General features: G+C 27.3%; 5 protein-coding genes across 6 annotated transcripts in view; 3 read left to right on the top strand and 2 right to left on the bottom strand.

Annotated features, from left to right (window-relative positions):
* LOC128960430 (CUGBP Elav-like family member 3-B) overlaps nt 1–3,350 on the top strand; it is a 53,351-nt gene extending 50,001 nt beyond the window's left edge. For both annotated transcript variants that reach the window (XM_054306504.1, XM_054306505.1), the window contains 2 exons: nt 1,536–1,922; nt 3,312–3,350. In XM_054306504.1, the coding sequence (XP_054162479.1) occupies nt 1,536–1,900 (365 nt within the window). In that variant the 3' untranslated portion in view covers nt 1,901–1,922; nt 3,312–3,350. The remainder of the gene's footprint in view (nt 1–1,535; nt 1,923–3,311) is intronic.
* A 4,027-nt stretch (nt 3,351–7,377) lies between these two features.
* Nucleotides 7,378–9,061, bottom strand: LOC128959603 (F-box only protein 28-like). Its single transcript, XM_054305599.1, has 3 exons — nt 8,689–9,061; nt 8,554–8,597; nt 7,378–8,485 (listed from the first exon to the last, which is right to left on the bottom strand). Exons 1-3 carry the CDS (start codon nt 8,824–8,826, stop codon nt 7,411–7,413), a joined length of 1,257 nt encoding a protein of 418 aa, XP_054161574.1. The 5' UTR covers nt 8,827–9,061; the 3' UTR covers nt 7,378–7,410.
* Nucleotides 9,062–9,395: 334 nt separating this feature from the next.
* Nucleotides 9,396–13,089, top strand: LOC128960553 (chromatin-remodeling complex ATPase chain Iswi-like). The gene is made up of 2 exons (XM_054306670.1): nt 9,396–9,806; nt 9,874–13,089. Exons 1-2 carry the CDS (start codon nt 9,716–9,718, stop codon nt 12,906–12,908), a joined length of 3,126 nt encoding a protein of 1,041 aa, XP_054162645.1. The 5' UTR covers nt 9,396–9,715; the 3' UTR covers nt 12,909–13,089.
* Nucleotides 13,090–13,685: 596 nt separating this feature from the next.
* Nucleotides 13,686–16,608, top strand: LOC128960554 (programmed cell death 6-interacting protein-like). The gene is made up of 3 exons (XM_054306671.1): nt 13,686–14,052; nt 14,132–16,368; nt 16,456–16,608. Exons 1-3 carry the CDS (start codon nt 13,841–13,843, stop codon nt 16,536–16,538), a joined length of 2,532 nt encoding a protein of 843 aa, XP_054162646.1. The 5' UTR covers nt 13,686–13,840; the 3' UTR covers nt 16,539–16,608.
* A 240-nt stretch (nt 16,609–16,848) lies between these two features.
* On the bottom strand, nt 16,849–19,567 carry LOC128959564 (galactosylgalactosylxylosylprotein 3-beta-glucuronosyltransferase S-like). The gene is made up of 5 exons (XM_054305555.1): nt 19,490–19,567; nt 18,906–19,055; nt 17,671–18,073; nt 17,062–17,572; nt 16,849–16,976 (listed from the first exon to the last, which is right to left on the bottom strand). The coding sequence occupies exons 2-5, from the start codon at nt 18,979–18,981 to the stop codon at nt 16,851–16,853; spliced, it is 1,116 nt and encodes a 371-aa protein (XP_054161530.1). The 5' UTR covers nt 18,982–19,055; nt 19,490–19,567; the 3' UTR covers nt 16,849–16,850.

The raw sequence follows: 19,567 nt of genomic DNA, 5'->3' as shown, positions 1-19,567 counted from the left end.
GTTTCGAGTATTACCTGTTATGTATTATTATTATACAAAAAATTAAAAATCAAACTGATTATTTGTATTTAAAATTATAATTGTGATTTATTTGGTAAACATGTGATGTTTTTATTATTAGATTAAAATATATATATATATTATTAGATTAATTTAAGACAAATTAATATTAAGACAAAAAATGATAAAAATTAGTATATGAAATGATAGAAAAAATTATTGTTATTACATTATACATATCGAGACTATATATACAGTATAAATTTATTATATATATATCTATATAGTATATACTTTATTTATATCAAAATACATATTTTCAAAATATGTGTTTGATATTTATGAATTGTATATGAAATTAAATGCAGATAAAATTGTCTTCAAATATAATTACAGAGTTTTTATTTTTATAATTATAATTTTAATAAAAATACTGTATTTTTATTATCTAAAAATTCTAATCTTATCTAATTCTAATCTAATTAATTAGAATTTATAATATTAAAATATAAGTAATTTTGTTTAATTTATATTCATAAATTTTTAATACAACATTTTATTAAATTATATAATATTATACTAGTTATATCATGTTTTGTAACTTTTCAAATTAAATAATACAATTAAATTTTTATTATGACAAACCATGTGAATCAATGGCGACACTTATCTAGTAATAGTAATGGCAATGAAATGATTGAATGCATCTTTCGATTAACAGTTTGCCTCAATTTAATTCAATCTCTTAATATTTGCATCAATTATTTTGTGATTTTTTATTAAAAAAATGAATTACAATATAATTTAGTTTATATGATTTTGACATAATTTATTATAATCAATTATTTAATATGCATATGCAATTCATATAATTATTATTTAGCATAATTTTAACAAAATCTTAACAAATTTATCTGTTAATTTATAAAGTAATTTTATATTGTGCCTTATATTACAAAATATAACTTATATTCAAATTAGTTTTATAAGTCATATTAGTTTACTATTAGTTATTAGTTCTATTCTTATGTATTCAGATTTAAAAGTATATAATGTAAATAAATTTTTATATAAATAATTTTTTATATAAATAACAAGTAATATAGCAAATAACAATATTAGTAAAGTATGTTTATTATATAAATAATAGTTATAAAAATTATTGCCTGTGTTAAAACTATAAAGAACTGAAACCACTTAAAACATTTTCATTATAACATCAATAATTTATTATAAATTAATATATAATTTGAATTGAATATTCAGACAAATTATTATAATTATTATTTCGTTTTTTGACAGTTAACTGAAACAATAAGTCTTATATCGATTTTTATATAATTCTAATTATAGTATAATATAGTACTTTAGAAAATTGATTATAATGTAATCAATATAAACAATAAAACACATTTAACTTTATATATATCAATAGTAGGATAGTATAATAAATAATGAGATAATTTATTTAACATTAAAGTAATTGGTTAATATGAACACTACTAATGAGACATATTGTTAATTGATTATAATAGGTTATCCACCAGCATATGCGGGCCAATTTGCTCAGGCATTGGCATCACAACAGCCAACTGTGGTAACCACATCACCTCAACAGCAAAGAGAGGGCCCCGAGGGTTGCAATTTGTTTATATATCATTTGCCACAAGAGTTTGGAGACGCAGAGCTCATGCAAATGTTTCTGCCGTTTGGTAATGTTATCAGTGCTAAGGTTTTCATAGATAGGGCAACAAATCAGAGTAAATGCTTTGGTTTTGTCAGTTTTGACAACCCTACCAGTGCCCAAACAGCTATACAAGCCATGAATGGCTTCCAAATTGGTATGAAACGCCTTAAGGTTCAACTCAAGAGACCAAAGGATGCCAGTCGGCCTTATTGATTGCACCATCAACTTAGCACAGGTATGACAGCAAATTATATACCAAACAACTAATTCAATATATCTATATCATGTAATATTATACAAAGTATATAAAGTTCAATTTTGTAAATATTGTATTACTATATACAGTAAAATCAACTGACAAGTAATAATATAAAAATAATATAATATGTATAGTATAATATAAACATAATTTTATATTATTAATAATATATGAATCGGTTTTAGTATTAAAAAATTTGTTAAAATAATTTCAAAATTAGTTGATAAAAATTTACATATTTGTAATTGTCGTCATTATAAATTTTAATATTATTGCAAATTTATAATAATTGCAAACTTTATGATAATTATTATGTCAGCAAATTATATAATATTTTATTTTTATGGAAGTTTATTACCACATCATTACAATTATTGATATAAAATATATTATTAAATTAAATATATTTTTATTAAATTTGCTTTGTCTGTTAGACTAACTTTATATACTTTTATATTAGACTAAATTATATTAAATATTATAATACTGTACATTGATTACAAATGATTGTATAGTATTAACAATAAAATTCAAAATAAGGCCATATTATGAAATGTCCAATACTGACAATCATATGTCACATATCAAAACATAAGTATTTATATATATATAAATATAGCTTATTTTATACGATGACATATTTATATAAATATATCAACAATTATTTGGCAAATGTTTTGACAATTTTTAAAAAGAGGCCACACTTTTATATTTATAGAAATTTTGGTGAATCTACTGAATCGTTATCACATATAACTTATTACTACCATTCCGTCCACTTCTATGTGAAAACTGACTGAACAATTGAAATAAGGTTTCCAATCAACAAAACAATACCAATCAATGCAATACTGATGTAGTGATGGAGTATTGATTTGTTTGCATATAAAAGGAGTACTATTTTAGTAAGTTATTTATATAAAGACTGGTTTCTACTTTGGGTTATATCAGTGAATAGCATATTGAATGTGGCAAAGCATCTCATATAATATCATACAATTGATTGTTAAATATTGTTGGATATGTAGTATTTGTTGTTCAATATATCATGTTTTTAGTTGTTGTCATTTCTATTTGATCCCATCGACAATCCTATCGACAAAATGGGTTTGTCATCATTACTGGTGCACTCTGTATTTAATATGATGTTACAGTACATTTCAATTTATATATTTTTATCTCCCAGTATATGCTCCATATAACATACTATTTATTTATAAATATATTGATGTATTGATGTTTTAGTGGCATTACATAACTAACATATTGTTCAAATTTTGATAAACAGTATTATAGTTGTGACCTATCATTCAATTGATATCCATTTCCTAATAAAACTAATTATTATTTTTTGTTTTTTCACAGATCTTACTGAATACTTGGATAAAACACTTAAATATCAAATCATATACTTATATCATATATTATAAGTATATATATTTGAAATACTTCTTAAAGAGCTTTTAATGGCCAACAGTCCAAACATTTTTATTATACATAAAATAATATATACTATTTGACAAATAACACATACATACATACATACATACATACACTATGTTTTATCTTTAAAATGGCTAAATATTACATACATATATATATATATGTTTACTATGAATTAATATAATATAAGGAATATTTCCCAGTGTTGACCACATATTATAATAAAAGTTATATATTAATAATATAAATTATTTAAGGCCAATATCATAACATTAATTCAACATTAATTGATTCATTACATAATCAACAAAACGACAATTTGACGATTCATGCGAAGAATACAAATAATTAATATATTGTAAATATAGCTAAATATATAAATATATAAATATATAATCTCTTATATCATCAGATGGTATCACGAGATTCTTAACAAAACTAAAAATTATTTTTAGTGCGAACCAAATGTTTTGAGCACTAAATAAATATAAAATAAATATAAAAATTAATAAATTTTTCATTAATAATTCATAAAGAAAACACTCATTATTCGCAAAATAAGCACAAAATTGACGTTAAATCCCATCAGATTTTGAGGAAAGAAATCACTATTAAACTCATATCAAATTTTATAAGTTACAAATAATTATATTAAATATTATCTTTATAGTTTAATTTTATGATTATTATTAATTAAAAATATAAATATAATCTATTATATAAAATATAAATTTAAATACAATGTTATAATTCATAATTTATAGATAATACAGATACAATATGTTTAATTGAGATAATTTAAATTATAAAGATTACTAAATATTCTTATAAAATTATAATATAATTACATTATTATTAATAATTTATATCAAATAATAAACTGTTTATTAATCTTTATTTATTTTTAATGACACGACAAAAATTTTGCTAACTTTTAAGCTAAATGTGATCAAAGAATTAAATTAACAGTTTATTGTTTGATTGGATTTATGGCTTAGATCTTATAAATATGTAATTATTATTATTATTATTAATTTTCATTTATAACTATATTTATTTAATAGTAAAATTTTACAATTAATTCGAAGAGAATAGAATAATCTAGTTTTAAATAAAATATATAAACAATTATTATGATATAATGTATATACAATATATATGGTATATATAAATATTTATATTAGTAATATTTATCATTAAAGCTTAGATTAAAAATATATTATTAGTTGTATATTAATAGTTATATAAATTTTGATAGGAATTGTAGTGTTAATTGAAGTTTTAGGACATCATTTCATTAAATGTATTTATAAATTATTGAAATTACTTAATAAAACTGATACAATTTATAGCTGACAATACAGTTATGAATATCATACATTGTGATGAAATGTTGTTAATATGCTTCTACTAATTACAAATTTTTAATTTATATTTAAGTAAATAGTCAATAAATAAACAATTTATTTATAAATGTAATTATTTATTGACTAAATTACTTTAAATTATAAATGATTAAGTTGGGCAAAAGTGCAGTCAATAATTATAGTAAGTTTACTATTTATTTTACATTTAGTCAATTTTAAATAATATAATAATTATAAATATTTATATATTTATAATACAAATTTAGCTTATAGCTCATTTAAGTATATTTATCTTCAAAACAATAGAATAAAAGTTTATAAAAAGTTGTCCATTGAGGCAAAATAAATATTATCTCAAATTAGTTTAATAAGTTTTTTGGGATGACTATTAAGTAAAAATATTTATAAAATAAATTATTAATAATCTCTCATATTATTTACATATAAATGAAGGAAATGTTCGGGAAATCGGGTTTAGAGAGTCACTGATATTCAGTTAATGTATTGATATTTAAAGAAAATATAATTGAATAAAGTATTCAATTACAACTCCAACACAATTAATATTTAAAAAATGATAAAAACTGGACAAATATTTTATTAAGATTTTTATATATTTCAATAGTAATATTAATGATTTGGATTATACTGTAATAAAATTATTATAATATAAAAGTTGATTAATGATTGATTACTTTGATTTTGAAAAATGCCTGATAAGCCATTTTATTACATTAAATAATATGAGATGTAATAAATTTTTATTAAAAGAAAATTTTTAAAACAATTGAATATCGAAACAAATGTTGATATAATGTCTATAAAGATAAAGCAATTGATAAGTTTAAGGCCGACCCAACTCTATATCCATTTCCTCAATGGATTTGGACATTCATTCCATTTTCGAGACATTTTTAAGGAGTAATTATCAAAATTAAGATAATTTACAAAACAATGTGATCACAGTTTTGCCAAATGCTTTAAAATCCATTAAAATTGTATATATTGTAAACATTAAAAATATATATATTATTTACACAGAATATTCTATATACATACATATTTATAAATATATAAATAGAATAAAGCTCCCTTTATATAATATATATCTATTATAAATTTCTAATAAAAATATTAATCAACTGAGAAAATTCATAAAATATCTGTATATTTACTATAATTATACAAAATCTTTTTTTTTCACTGCAATTGTTCCCACAATGCCTTCAATCCCAAACCATATCCTTATCCAATCATTCTGATAATTATTAGCAAAATTTATATCAATTTATTTTAATTTTCAATGATTTATCTATTCTGTGTTATAAATTATAGTAAATAATTTAATAGTTCAAAATCTGAATTAATTTATAAATAATTAAAAATAAAATTTTAATAATTAAAATCAAAATAAAAAATAACAATTAAGTAAAAACATTTATACTCAAAATTAAATTAAATTTATAATATAATAAATTAAATAGTTAATTGATAAATAAAATAATGAGAAAATTATAAAAATTATTATAAAATTTTGTTTATGTTAATTAAAATATATTATTTATTTATAAGTTTCATTTCACTTAACTCAAAGTCAAAAAATATTGTATATTGTAAATAAAACAACATATCATTCAAATCACTATTTAAATATATTATATTATTTATTTAAAAATATTTATTGCCGCTTAAATTTTTCAGTTTTGATAACTATTATTATATAAATAAAAAACAATCTATTATAAAAATTGATAAAGAATTTTTACAATTGTAAACACAAAACTATTATAAATTTAGTTTATAAAAAATAAAGTTATTTGTTATTATATAAAATTATTAAGAAAAACAAAAGTAATAAAATTTTGGACATAAATCACAAAACTATAATAATTAATATTCAAGTTATCATATAATACTTAATAAAAAAATAAATGATAACTTAATTAATATTGAGTTAAATTTATTTATAATTATAAAACTTAAGTAATCATTATTTAATTAAGAAATATTTATATTATTAAATAAATTAAACCAAAAGCATAATTATTATGTATTATTAAATTCATTTCTTTTGTTATTAAATCCACATTTGATTGTATTTAATATTGAATTTAAAACCTAAATAAATTTATTTAAACAAATCAATGTTTTATTTATTATATATATATATTTAGCATATATAATAATTATTAATTTAATTACTATATCATCTAATTTACAATAAGTTTGCTTTATTAGTAATATTTAGCAATACATAATATATATTATATTTACCAATTGTTTCACTATATGATAAGTTTAGTTTTTTCATTAGTTGATAATATTGTTGTTTTTACTTAAAAATGAATAGACGGGACAAACAACATTACATTATAAGCATATTATATTAAATAAAAATAAATTTTACTTTAAATCTTTATAAATATATTAATATGTAAAACAAATATATGATGAAAATCAAATTAAAATTAAATATTGATATAACCAATAATGTAATTGTGTATAAAAGGTAAAAGCATGCAATAAACACAATGGTTTTTTTATTTTACACAAATCTATAAAAAGGCATAAATAAAGTAAATAACTGACAAATTTTAAAATAATAAATGAATTAAAAGTATAAATAGAATCAAGAATTAAAATCCGTATATATTTTAAGATTTTTTACACTTTTTCTCACAACTATTGTCTTCAAAATAGTTTAATTTTCGTTTGCAAAGCTTTTCTTCAACTTTTTGAACAAGTGGTAAGTCATTGGTGTGATTATTGTCAATCAATTGAGATATATGTGAGGCAGTGGTCGGCTGTTTCTCTTCAATTGGTTTAAATACTTCGGGAACAAGAAGTTGTTGGCCTTCAATAACCCCATCATTACAACGACAAGTATTGGGTTTAACATTTGAAGTGGGCGTCGATCCGGAAGGAGAAGTTGACCGCCAGTATTGTAGTTCAGTCTTACATTTGCTAAGCTCTTCCAAAACGGCACTTAACTTGCGGTTAGTTGTCTCAAATTTTTTGTCATATTCATCAAAACGACTTCTCATATTATTAGTCACTCTTTGTTGTTGTGACCATCTCTTCTTCGCCAACGTAACCTCACGCTTAAGAGCTTGAATTTGATTATTATTTCTTTTGATTGTCATCTCAGCAGCTCTTAAACGTTTCTTTAATGCAGTTGTTTCCGAATTTTTCACGATATATGTTGACGACGACGACGACGAAGACATTTGATTGCTATTTGTTTTAAACGTTTTCTTGCGATTTGAATTATGTATATCTTTAGTTGTGTTATCCATCAGTGAAAGCTGTGTTTGTGGAGAACCAGTAAGAGTTGGCGAGTAATCGAGCAAATAGTCGGCGACACCAAAGTAATTGATCTCAGGAAGAGTTGGTTCGATGTGCTCTTTAAAGTACTCCATAGCCATAGTCGACAAATCAAACAACTCATCCGTCACTTTATAGGCCCGCGAAAGGACTGGAGTTATGCGAACATAGCGTATAATTCGGTGGACTTCATCTAAGATCTCACCCGAAAAGAAACAGCAATGCATTCGCTCGATATGTTTGCTGAAAGTCATCTGAAGAAGTGTTAGTCTCATATGCAACGTCTCAATGATGTCTGACTCGCGGGCCAACGGGTGCTTACGTCTGGCCGACTCTCGGCGCGGCATTTGGCTCTTAATTGTCTGAAATCGCTGTTGAGTGTAATTTCGTAGTTTCTGAAACTCTCTATAAAACATCAATCACACCATTAGTTATCTTTTAAAAACCATCCAATTATTCAAATCTTTTAATACCTATTGAGTACTTGACTGCCAATCTCATTGAATCGACGACAAACCTATTTATTCATATATATAACATCACAATTAGTACATCCATCACAATCAACAACAGTCATCAACAATCAACTAATTGGTATCAATACATACAACACGATTCTTAGCGATGTCTGTAAACGATATCAAATTGAATATCTTTGTTATGATTTCATTTGGCAAATCAACTAATGATAATCCACTACTTTTATGACCATCGCTGGCCATCACTTCCTTTGAATCCATTGCCATCAACGCCACAAACCACTCAACCAATTATATAACAACCGATATATCATTCAATTGATTGCATTGTTTGCAAACATTACTACAAATACATTGGCGTTGAAATGTCCGCTGAAGACAAAGTCATACCAATGAAGACAATCACTTAATTAGTGATTAAATCAATGACACAAATGTCACTTCAGTTTGCTTTTCACTAAAACCTCTAATAATTATTGTATGAAATTATACCTTAAAAGAGCACTCATTTACAGTCAATACTCTATAATATCAATGCTTTTATTTAATACTCACTTCTAATACTTTATCCAAAAGTTTATACAAACTGATAGTTAGTTATTAAATAATTAATTTATTTTATTTTTAATTTAGTTTACAATAAATGCAAACAAATATGAAAAGTCATACAATTGTATGAAATGAGACATCAATTAGTTTTGACTGTAATAGTGATAAAGTGGTCACTTGTGGTCCAATAGCGTCATTGAGATGAGTGTCGCCATCAGTGGTGACAATACTAAGCAATTGATTATTATTTTCAATTCAATTATCATTACAATTGAAATTCAATACAATTAAAGCATAGACTCATTGAATAAACAATACAATTGACATGATTTACAATTAATACAATCAATGGTTAATCATTACATAAGATATGACAATATATATCAAATGTGTGACCAAATGGTGTGTCTCTTAACCGAAGAGTGTCTCTGTTTGGATGCAAACAAAGCGTTGAGTAATCAATGAATTGATTTGTTAGTCAAAGCAAAGCACAGACTCACTGAGCGATCGTTTCCCGGCTTTTAGACATTCAATTGGTTTCATACTATTTGTCACATTATTTGGTCCAACTTTATCAACAACTCGTCTAATAAATACATATTACAAGATGTCAAACATTGAAGAAGAGACAGACATGAATGAGCCCAATGAAGAAGTAGAAGATGTCAACAACAAACAAGAGGAAGAGGAAGAAATTGGTAACAATGAATGTCAACAACTGTTTTATTAACATATTTTTACACAAATTTGTTTATTTATCTTCAGATGAATCAAAGAGTGCAACTCCTGCTGAGTCAGAGGTCGGTGAAAATTTGGTTCAATTGATATCATCTCAAGACTTTAACGCTACTTTAACTGAAGACAGATCTAAACGATTTGATTATCTTCTGAAACAAACAGAAATATTTTCACATTTTATGACATCTGGTGCACATCCGACCACTCACTCTGCGGTACCCAAAGCCAAACCGGGTCGCAAACCAAAGATTAAATCACAGGAACCGGAATCAGAATCATCACAAAAGCAGAAGTCAGGCGATGTCGGCGATCACAGACATCGTAAGACCGAACAAGAAGAGGATGAAGAGTTGTTAACCGCATCCAAGAAAGCACTCAATTTTTTTCGTTTTGAAGAGAGTCCCAGTTATATAAAAGGCGGTGAAATGAGAGACTATCAGGTCAGAGGTCTTAATTGGATGATTAGTCTCTATGAGAATGGAATCAATGGTATTCTGGCCGATGAAATGGGTTTAGGAAAGACATTACAGACAATCAGTTTATTAGGTTATATGAAGAATTACAAGAGTATTCTCGGACCTCATATGGTGATCGCACCGAAGTCTACACTCACTAATTGGATGAATGAAGTAAAGCGTTGGTGTCCATCACTTAAAGCTGTCTGTCTTATTGGTGATCAACAAAGCAGAGCAGCACTGGTTAGAGATGTATTATTAGGGACACCAAATGAATGGGATGTATGTATCACTTCTTATGAGATGATCATTCGTGAGAAAGCAGTACTCAAGAAGTTTAACTGGAGATATATAGTGATAGATGAGGCGCATCGCATCAAAAACGAAAAGAGCAAACTCTCTGAGATTATTAGGGAATTCAAGTCAACGAATCGTCTATTACTTACGGGAACTCCTCTTCAAAATAATTTACATGAATTGTGGGCTTTACTAAACTTTCTTCTTCCCGATGTTTTTAATTCATCAGAAGATTTTGATTCTTGGTTTAACACTAATAACTGTTTGATTGGCGATAATTCTCTCGTCGAAAGATTACATGGAGTTCTTAGACCTTTTTTATTACGACGTCTTAAAAGTGATGTCGAAAAGAAATTGAAGCCAAAAAAAGAAACGAAAATTTATCTCGGATTAAGTCGTATGCAAAGAGAATGGTATACAAAAATTTTGATGAAAGACATTGATATTGTCAACGGCGCCGGAAAGATGGATAAAATGCGTTTACTTAACATTTTAATGCAATTAAGAAAGTGTGCGAATCATCCGTATTTGTTTGATGGCGCAGAACCCGGTCCTCCATATACTACAGATAAGCATTTGGTGGAAAACTCCGGTAAGATGGTTATTCTCGACAAACTATTGATGCGACTTCAAGAAGAAGACAGTCGAGTACTTATATTTAGTCAAATGACGCGAATGCTTGATATTTTGGAAGATTATTCATTTTGGAGGGGATATAACTATTGCCGATTAGATGGACAAACATCTCATGAAGAAAGAGAGCGTCAAATTTATGAGTTTAATAAACCCGATTCCGAGAAGTTTTTGTTTATGTTAAGTACTAGAGCTGGAGGTTTAGGTATCAATTTGGCCACCGCTGATGTTGTCATACTATACGATTCAGATTGGAATCCTCAGGTGGATCTTCAGGCACAAGACAGAGCTCACAGAATCGGACAAAAGAAAGTGGTTCGAGTGTTTCGATTAATTACTGATAATACTGTCGAAGAAAGGATTGTTGAGAGGGCAGAGATGAAGCTTAAACTGGACACTGTTGTCATACAACAGGGAAGACTTGTTGACAGTGCGGGCAATAAACTTGGAAAAGACGAGATGTTAGGAATGATTAGACACGGAGCTGACCATATATTCGCATCTAAAGACAGTGAAATTACCGAAGAAGATATCGAAGCTATACTCGAAAATGGAGAGAAAAAGACTGAACAAATAAAGAAGAAATTGGACGAAATGGGCGAAAGTAATCTAAGAAACTTTACACTCGATACGGGAGAGTCGAGTGTCTATAAGTTTGAAGGAGAGGACTATCGAGAAAAGCAGAAGTTGACACAATTAGCATGGATTGAACCACCAAAACGTGAACGTAAAGCTAACTATGCTGTTGACGCTTATTTCAGAGAAGCTTTACGTGTTAGTGAACCGCGTGCTCCAAAAGCTCCTCGTCCTCCAAAACAACCAAATGTTCAAGACTTTCAATTTTTTCCGCCACGACTTTTTGAACTTCTTGATAAAGAAATCTATTATTTCCGTAAAACTGTTGGCTATAAAGTTCCCAAAAATCCAGAGTTAGGTAATGAAGCGTCAAAAGTACAAAAAGAAGAACAGAGACTCATTGATGAAAGCGAATCGCTTACTGAAGACGAAATTACAGAAAAGGAGACACTATTACAGGAGGGCTTTACCACTTGGACCAGACGTGACTTCAATCAATTCATTAAAGCTAATGAAAAATATGGCAGAGACGACATGGACTCAATTTCTAAAGAAGTGGAGGGAAAGACTGTGGATGAAGTGATTGAATACGCAAATGTCTTTTGGGACAGATGTCATGAATTGACTGATTGCGACAGAATTATGGCTCAAATTGAAAAAGGAGAGCAAAGAATTCAAAGACGTCAAGACATCAAGAGTGCTCTCGACGCTAAAATGTCTCGATATAGGGCTCCCTTTCATCAGTTAAGGATAGCCTACGGAACAAATAAAGGCAAAAATTATACCGAAGAAGAGGACCGCTTCCTCGTCTGTATGCTTCATAAATTGGGTTTTGATAGAGAAATGGTTTACGACGAACTAAAGTCTGGTATTAGAGGTGCCTCTCAGTTCCGCTTTGATTGGTTTATCAAAAGTCGTACCGCTTCTGAACTTCAGAGACGATGTAATACTTTGATTACACTAATTGAAAGAGAAAATCAAGAATTGGAAGAAAAAGAGAGACAAACCAAGAAAAAGCCCGGACCTAAACCTGGACTAACCAGAGGACCCAATAAGAGACCGGCGCCCGTAGAGACCGGCAAACGCAAGAAAAAAAGATAAAACTGTTGATGACATGAATCAGACTTACTTACAATAATTAGTTAATCTCACAGATAATGCCAGTCTTTGTCACACAGTATTGAAATTCATATTTATTTATAAATTAAGTATTTAAATGACAACTATTTTTCTTGTTTGACATTCAAAAAGACTTGTAATGTTTTTCTATAAATAAATTATTCATCGCTTTTATACATCTTATATAAACTTTTGTTTTTTTTGTTACTCATATTTCTGTTATTTATAGTTAACATCTCATCTAAATCTCAAACATATTATATAATATCGTATTTTTTATATACAAAAACAAAAATTAAATTCAAATACAGATATAATTTATTTGATAGAGTTATCAATTATGATAAATGATAATCTAATACAAGTTTATTTAAATTATACTATTTTACTATTCAACAAAATCAAAAACATGATATTAAAATTGAAAAATATTTTTTTTAATTCAATTTATTATGAAATAAATAATAAAAATTTCAATTTAATGTTTAAGTATTGGTCACACTATTGGTTGTATTAATAATAATAATGTTTATGTTTTATGTTTAATGTTTGCATCAAAACCAAGCAATACATTATACAATACAATAATATTAATACATTTCTATACATTAAATACTAAACGTTACGATTTAAAGGGACTTCTTATATAACTTAATATTATTTATATATAAATCAAACGTTAGTTTTATTTGAAGGGTTCGACAAAATTGTTGTAACGATATATTAGAGTTGATTTGAATGTGAATTGCATTTGAAAGCAATCGACTGATAATATTGTTTGAGTGACTCATTGATAGTGCGATTGCATTGACTTTGAGTGACAATCAATACATAGAATCAAATAAAGAGTTGTTTTGTCATATAATTAATGATTTGTTGTTATTATTAGTAATTGAGTTAAATATCAAACAATAATGACTTCATTGTTAGCCATTCCTCTGAAGCGTTCATATGATGTGGATTTGGTTAAACCAATCAAAGAAGTGATTGATGGCACAAACTCTCCAAATGCCGATGACTTGAATCAAATCAAAGATAATGTGTTGTCTCTCAACAAAATGAGATCCAATTGTATCTCTAAGACATTGGATGTCAAACACGACGGATCCCTTGAAATGCTTGAAAAGTATGTTTTATTAAGTTTTAAGAAGTGATGTTTTATTTATAATATATATCATAATAATTAACCGGTTTTTGTATTTCAGATATTATGACCAATTGGTGTCATTGGAGGCGAAGTGTCCTCACATCGAGATATCATTCAAATGGAAGGATGCCTTTGAAAAGGGCAGTTCATTCTTCCTTTCTTCCAATACTCTAACCATTTCAAGCATTTCCTACGAAAAAGTTTGTATTTTGTTTAACATCGGCGCCATTCAGAGCCATTTGGGAGTAAGTCATGTCAGTGAAGCCATCAGTAATGATAACGCTTTGAAACTATCGGCCAAATACTTTGCTTCTGCGGCCGGAGTTTTTCAGGCACTCAAACATACAGCCAGTTCTGCCGTCGGGTCACATGATTTATCAGTGGATTTACAGAACGAAGTCTTAAATATTTTGCAAAATTTAATGTTAGCTCAAAGTCAAGAGACATTCTTCTTAAAGGCTACTAATGATAATATGAAAGAAGCGATTATTGCAAAGATTGCCTTTCAATGTGAAGAGTATTATGCAGATGTGATGAAACAGATCCAAGTCGTTAAATTCAATGCAGACAAGGAATGGCTTTCCATCGTTAGTGTTAAACAAGCGGTCTTTCACGGAATCGCTGAATATTATCAATCTATTGTTAGCCAACAAAATAAGGAATTTGGAGAACAAATATCGCGTTTACAGAAAGCTATTGAATGTTTTAAAGGCGCCGAAAGTCGAGGAGGAGTTCCTTTGAACGCTATATTTAGAGATTATCTCAACAAATGTAACATTGCTTTGGAAGAGGCAAAGAAAGACAATGATTTCATATATCACGCGAAAATACCCGATTATAAGTCTCTTCAAACCATTGGTAGAGCACAGTTAGCTAAACCTGCAGTACTGCCCAACAAATTTTTCCCCAATATTCCCGATATGTTCGAGAAATTATTACCACTCGGAATACAACAAGCGGTCAATAAATTAGAGCTTAAGAAGCAAGAGGTAGTAAATACAGAAGTGGCGTCACTTCGGGAAATGACACAAACAATGAATGCAATTCTTGTTTCACTTAATCTTCCGGCGGCTATTGAAGACTCGTCTGGAAGCGATGTTCCCAAGTCTTTGATAGACAAATCAAGTGCAGTAAGAGCTAAGGGAGGCATTGAAATGATCCAAAAATTGATAAATGAATTGCCAGAACTATTGCAAAGAAATAAAGAAATTTTAGATGAAAACGAAAGAGCACTTAATGTTGAAGAAGAGTCAGATGACAATTTGAGGACACAGTTTAAGGAACGATGGACTCGGACTCCATCGAGTAAATTGAATCAGAATTGGAAGGAACACATCGCGAAGTATAGAAGTATTCTTCAGAATGCCATTGAAGCCGATAATAAAGTTAAGCAAAAATTTTCAGCGCATTACCAAAAAATGCAATTACTTTCATCGGGTTCTCCCAATACTTTGGCAAATGCTATTCCTTCGGGATCAGGCAGTGGCTCATCCTTTCAAAATCATCCGGTTGTGTCTAAATTAAAAACTTTGATGTCAAACGTAGAAGTGATTAAAAATGAAAGAGAAGTATTAGAGTCGGAAATTAAGAATATGACGTTCAATGACATGAAGAATAAGTTCTTAACAGCACTTTCTAGTGATGGCGCTATCAATGAATTGGCTTTAAGTACTGAAGCATTGGGTGAGGCCTATGGACCCATTCAAAAGCAGATTCGCGAAAGTAAAGAAAGACAGGAAACCTTAGTTTCAGATATTCAGAGTCTTCACAATGAGTTTATTCAACTTAAAGGAAGCCAATCGAGTGCTTCATCTGAAAGAGAAGCCTTTTTGACTGAATTAGCCGCCGCTTATGACGCCTATATGGAGTTGTTGTCTAATCTTGAAGAGGGAACCAAATTCTATAATGATTTGACACAACTTTTGGTTAATCTTCAGAACAAAATTGAAGACTTTTGTTTTGCAAGAAAAGCAGAAAGAGAAGAGCTCTGTAAGGATCTACAAAATGAAATCGTGTCACGACCTAATCCGCCAACACTTCCAGCACCTGCTTATCATTCTGAAGAACAAGCGAGACCTCCACGACCTCCTCCCCCCACAAGCGCACCAACAGCTCCACAATCTATGCCCACTCAGCCACCAGTTCTACCTTTCAATCAACCCCAAGCCTATAACCCGGCTTCATATCAACCACAGCAATACTATTATCCTCCACCGCCACTTCCATCAGGTTTTAATCCATATGCAGTGCCACAACAACAACAGCCACAACAACAGCAGATGCCTTATCCACAGAGTTTGTCATAATTTAAAATTATTGTTTATATATTTGTATAACAAATTGCTAATAATTTATATTTAATGATTTTTATTATTCAAACAGTGCAATATCCGGTACAACCGACAACATATGGATATCCGCCAAACACTGGTTATGCCCAATACCCTTATCCACCAAATCAATGAATTGATTATTATATTTAACTGTTTAATAATATTTCTATTTTGATATAATTCAATATTAATAGTTTAATTATATAAATAAATTATTTTTAAAAATTTGATTTGATTAACTACATGAAGCAAATTGTTAATTTAAATTCGAAATATTTTAATTTTAATAATAATTATTATACAAAATTGAAGAGTATTTTTAATTATTAAAGCTAAAAAATTTATTAAATTAAATAAATAATAAATAAGTTAAGTATTGGCACAATTTACTTATATTTATAGTTATAGAAAGACTTGAAAAAATTATAAAATGTTTAGCTATTGTCATAAAGTTTTCATAACATTATCGTAAAGTTGTGGTAAATTAGTTTCATTAAAATGTTTTTGTTTGGCCATTGAATCATAATTTGGTGGAATTCCAGATAATGTTTTCGTATGCCAAACGAGAATCTAATTTAATAATAAATATAACAATAAAAATAGTTAGAAATACAATCAAATTATTTTATAATTGTTGTGATTAATGATTGCTTACTTGAGTGCAATTATCGGCTTTGGGTTCGATATCATCCAATTGAATGCCAAGACTTTTGATGAAATAGTCCTCTTCATAACCAACTTTATAAGGCATCGTTGCCTTTGATTTGTTTAGGAAAAGCTGCAAATTGACAGCAAAGCCGGCCATATCTACAGCATATTTGCGGCGATTTATAAATGGGTCGTGAAATCCAATTATTTTTGCCGTTTTATTGCTGACTATAGGTGTCGAAAGACCTGTTTTAGCGATGAGTCCGACCGGAAACATTGATACCTTCTTTGTGAATCTCATTTCTTCAAAAATCCTAATATCATAAGCATTGTCGTCGTCGGCAAAGTAGATAACCCCTTCTTGACTGGTGTTTGTGTACTTTTGCCGTAAGTATTGCAATGCTTTGAGTCGATTAGAGACTCCGCGACCACTTCTTTTGTCCAAATGAGTGACCGGTCGCGGACCCAACAAATGCACTGATGGTATGTTTGTCCGTTTGAGCAAATTTGACACTTGTCTGAGTTTATTATAATAGGATTATTAATAGTTTATTAAATATAAAATTATATTAATTACTACAAAATTTCTAACTTTCATTATATATCTAACACTTACTGAGATTTTGTTTGTGAATCTTCAGTAACGATCCAAAAGATATCTTTGACTAATAGAAGTGTTTGCGAAAGTCTAGTCATATCTGGCATTTGTGTTGGTCTCGAATAAGTCGGAGTTATGACAAAAATAACTGGTCTTTCAATTTTTGATTTCATTTCTTCTATATTTATAGAGTCTGTTGTCGTTTCGGTTATATCTTCAGGACTAACATTATCTCTTCTAACAGTCTGGACATTGTTATCACACATATCACAGTTACATTTGCAACCATCCCTTATGGAGACATCGTTATCATTGTCTAAGTTAGTCAACTGGGATACCATTTGGTCCATATTATTAGTGGACAACAATTCTCTATTTTTAACTTCATTTTCATTGTTTTGTAATGAATTCTTTGAAAAATCTATAATAAAATTAATTTATTTTCAAGGATTTCTCAATTTTGACGCTTAGTTTTTACCATAAATTCATTGAATTTCATGTTTTTGTGTAAAACTTGTAATTAATATTATATTATATTCAATGCAATCTTACATACAATAAATCACTAAAAAAATGACGCAAACCTTTTACTAGTTTATCACAATTAAACAATTAAGTGTTAACAGATAACAGATAACTATTGAATAATATAATGATTACTTTTTCAATATACAGTATTAATGTGTTAAGTTTTTATAATACAATAGTTTACCATATTTCTAATAATTCTAAATTTAATTACAATTTAAATATTATAATTTAAAAATATTTAATTTATTTAATAAAAAAAATATTTTATACTGAATGGTACATAATATTAATAATAACTTATATTATTTATATTTATGTAATTTATATTTAAATATATTTATTTAACACACGAAATACCGATTAAAAGTTAATAATAATAAAACACTTTTAAATCGTATAATATTTACTAATTCAATACATATTAATCAATATTTTTCTAACCCTGACATCAATTGAAGTAAATTAATGAATTGAAAGTCAATACTTCTCTAATAATATATCATTTGTTTAACTATTATTGTAATATAATAATAATATTTTATCCGTTGGTTTTCACACATCTTAAAAATTAAAAATTAAAATTTTCAATAATTTTTATTATTTTATTTCTATATATTAGAGGTTTTTCATAATTTTTTCATTAAAGGCAATTATAGTATTTTAGTTTTAAAATAAATTTTAGTGTTTTATAAATGCAAACAAAATAAAATTCATATACAAACCTGTGGTTAATGTGAGAAATGCAATGAATGACATAAACAATACAATTAATATAATTGATGCAAATCTTCTGTTCATTTTTACTCTTCAAACAATTAGACAATACTTATGCTTACAATTAATTTGAAAGCAAATCCGTAACCATTTAAAGGCTTTATAAAAAATTTTAAAAATATTTAAAAAGAGTTTATTATTTAAATTCTTCGAAATTATTAAAGTATTTAAAAAGTAATATATTATATATAATAATCATTGCCTGATAATTGTGAGCACATGTATATAATAAAAGTCTAAATTATAAAATGCTTCAACAATTTTGATATAACATCGTTCATAATAATAATAAATTTTAGATTTATATTATCAAAGAATAAATAAATAATAAAACTTAGAATTTACTTATATACAGTATATTTATATAATTTTTGCAATAAATATATTTATATAAATTATATATATATATATACAGTATATATATTGAAAAGTGAGGCAATAAAAAGTATGTGAGTTATGACAACAATTGCGTGAATATTAAGCCAAAGTAAGGCAAAAGTGTTATTATATTTTGCAATGAGTTGAAGCATACCTGATGGCCATTGCATTGTTTGCTATCTCTCATCAGCACTTGTATTATATGACTGAATCACTATCTGTTTTCAATATT

The sequence above is a fragment of the Oppia nitens genome, unplaced genomic scaffold, assembly GCF_028296485.1.
Source record: "Oppia nitens isolate AA-2021 unplaced genomic scaffold, nextdenovo-longstitch-racon4-pilon3 scaffold4_pilon_pilon_pilon, whole genome shotgun sequence".
NCBI classification, from domain to species: Eukaryota; Metazoa; Arthropoda; class Arachnida; order Sarcoptiformes; family Oppiidae; genus Oppia; species Oppia nitens.
The sequence above is the reverse complement of the archived record's forward strand: the minus strand, read 5'-3'. Positions and strand labels throughout refer to the sequence as shown.

Excerpts from the sequence above, each read along its gene's own strand:
- LOC128960553 (XM_054306670.1), top strand. The coding sequence starts at position 9,716 with ATGTCAAACATTGAAGAAGAGACAGACATGAATGAGCCCAATGAAGAA. Across the intron at positions 9,807-9,873 it reads AGAGGAAGAGGAAGAAATTG|ATGAATCAAAGAGTGCAACT; the intron begins GTAACAATGAAT and ends ATTTATCTTCAG.
- LOC128959564 (XM_054305555.1), bottom strand. The coding sequence starts at position 18,981 with ATGAACAGAAGATTTGCATCAATTATATTAATTGTATTGTTTATGTCA. Across the intron at positions 18,074-18,905 it reads ATTTCTCACATTAACCACAG|ATTTTTCAAAGAATTCATTA; the intron begins GTTTGTATATGA and ends ATTTTATTATAG. Across the intron at positions 16,977-17,061 it reads AAGCCGATAATTGCACTCAA|ATTCTCGTTTGGCATACGAA; the intron begins GTAAGCAATCAT and ends TTATTAAATTAG.
- LOC128960554 (XM_054306671.1), top strand. The coding sequence starts at position 13,841 with ATGACTTCATTGTTAGCCATTCCTCTGAAGCGTTCATATGATGTGGAT. Across the intron at positions 14,053-14,131 it reads TCCCTTGAAATGCTTGAAAA|ATATTATGACCAATTGGTGT; the intron begins GTATGTTTTATT and ends TTTGTATTTCAG. Across the intron at positions 16,369-16,455 it reads GCAGATGCCTTATCCACAGA|TGCAATATCCGGTACAACCG; the intron begins GTTTGTCATAAT and ends TTATTCAAACAG.
- LOC128959603 (XM_054305599.1), bottom strand. The coding sequence starts at position 8,826 with ATGGCAATGGATTCAAAGGAAGTGATGGCCAGCGATGGTCATAAAAGT. Across the intron at positions 8,598-8,688 it reads ACATCGCTAAGAATCGTGTT|GTTTGTCGTCGATTCAATGA; the intron begins GTATGTATTGAT and ends ATGAATAAATAG. Across the intron at positions 8,486-8,553 it reads GGCAGTCAAGTACTCAATAG|AGAGTTTCAGAAACTACGAA; the intron begins GTATTAAAAGAT and ends GATGTTTTATAG.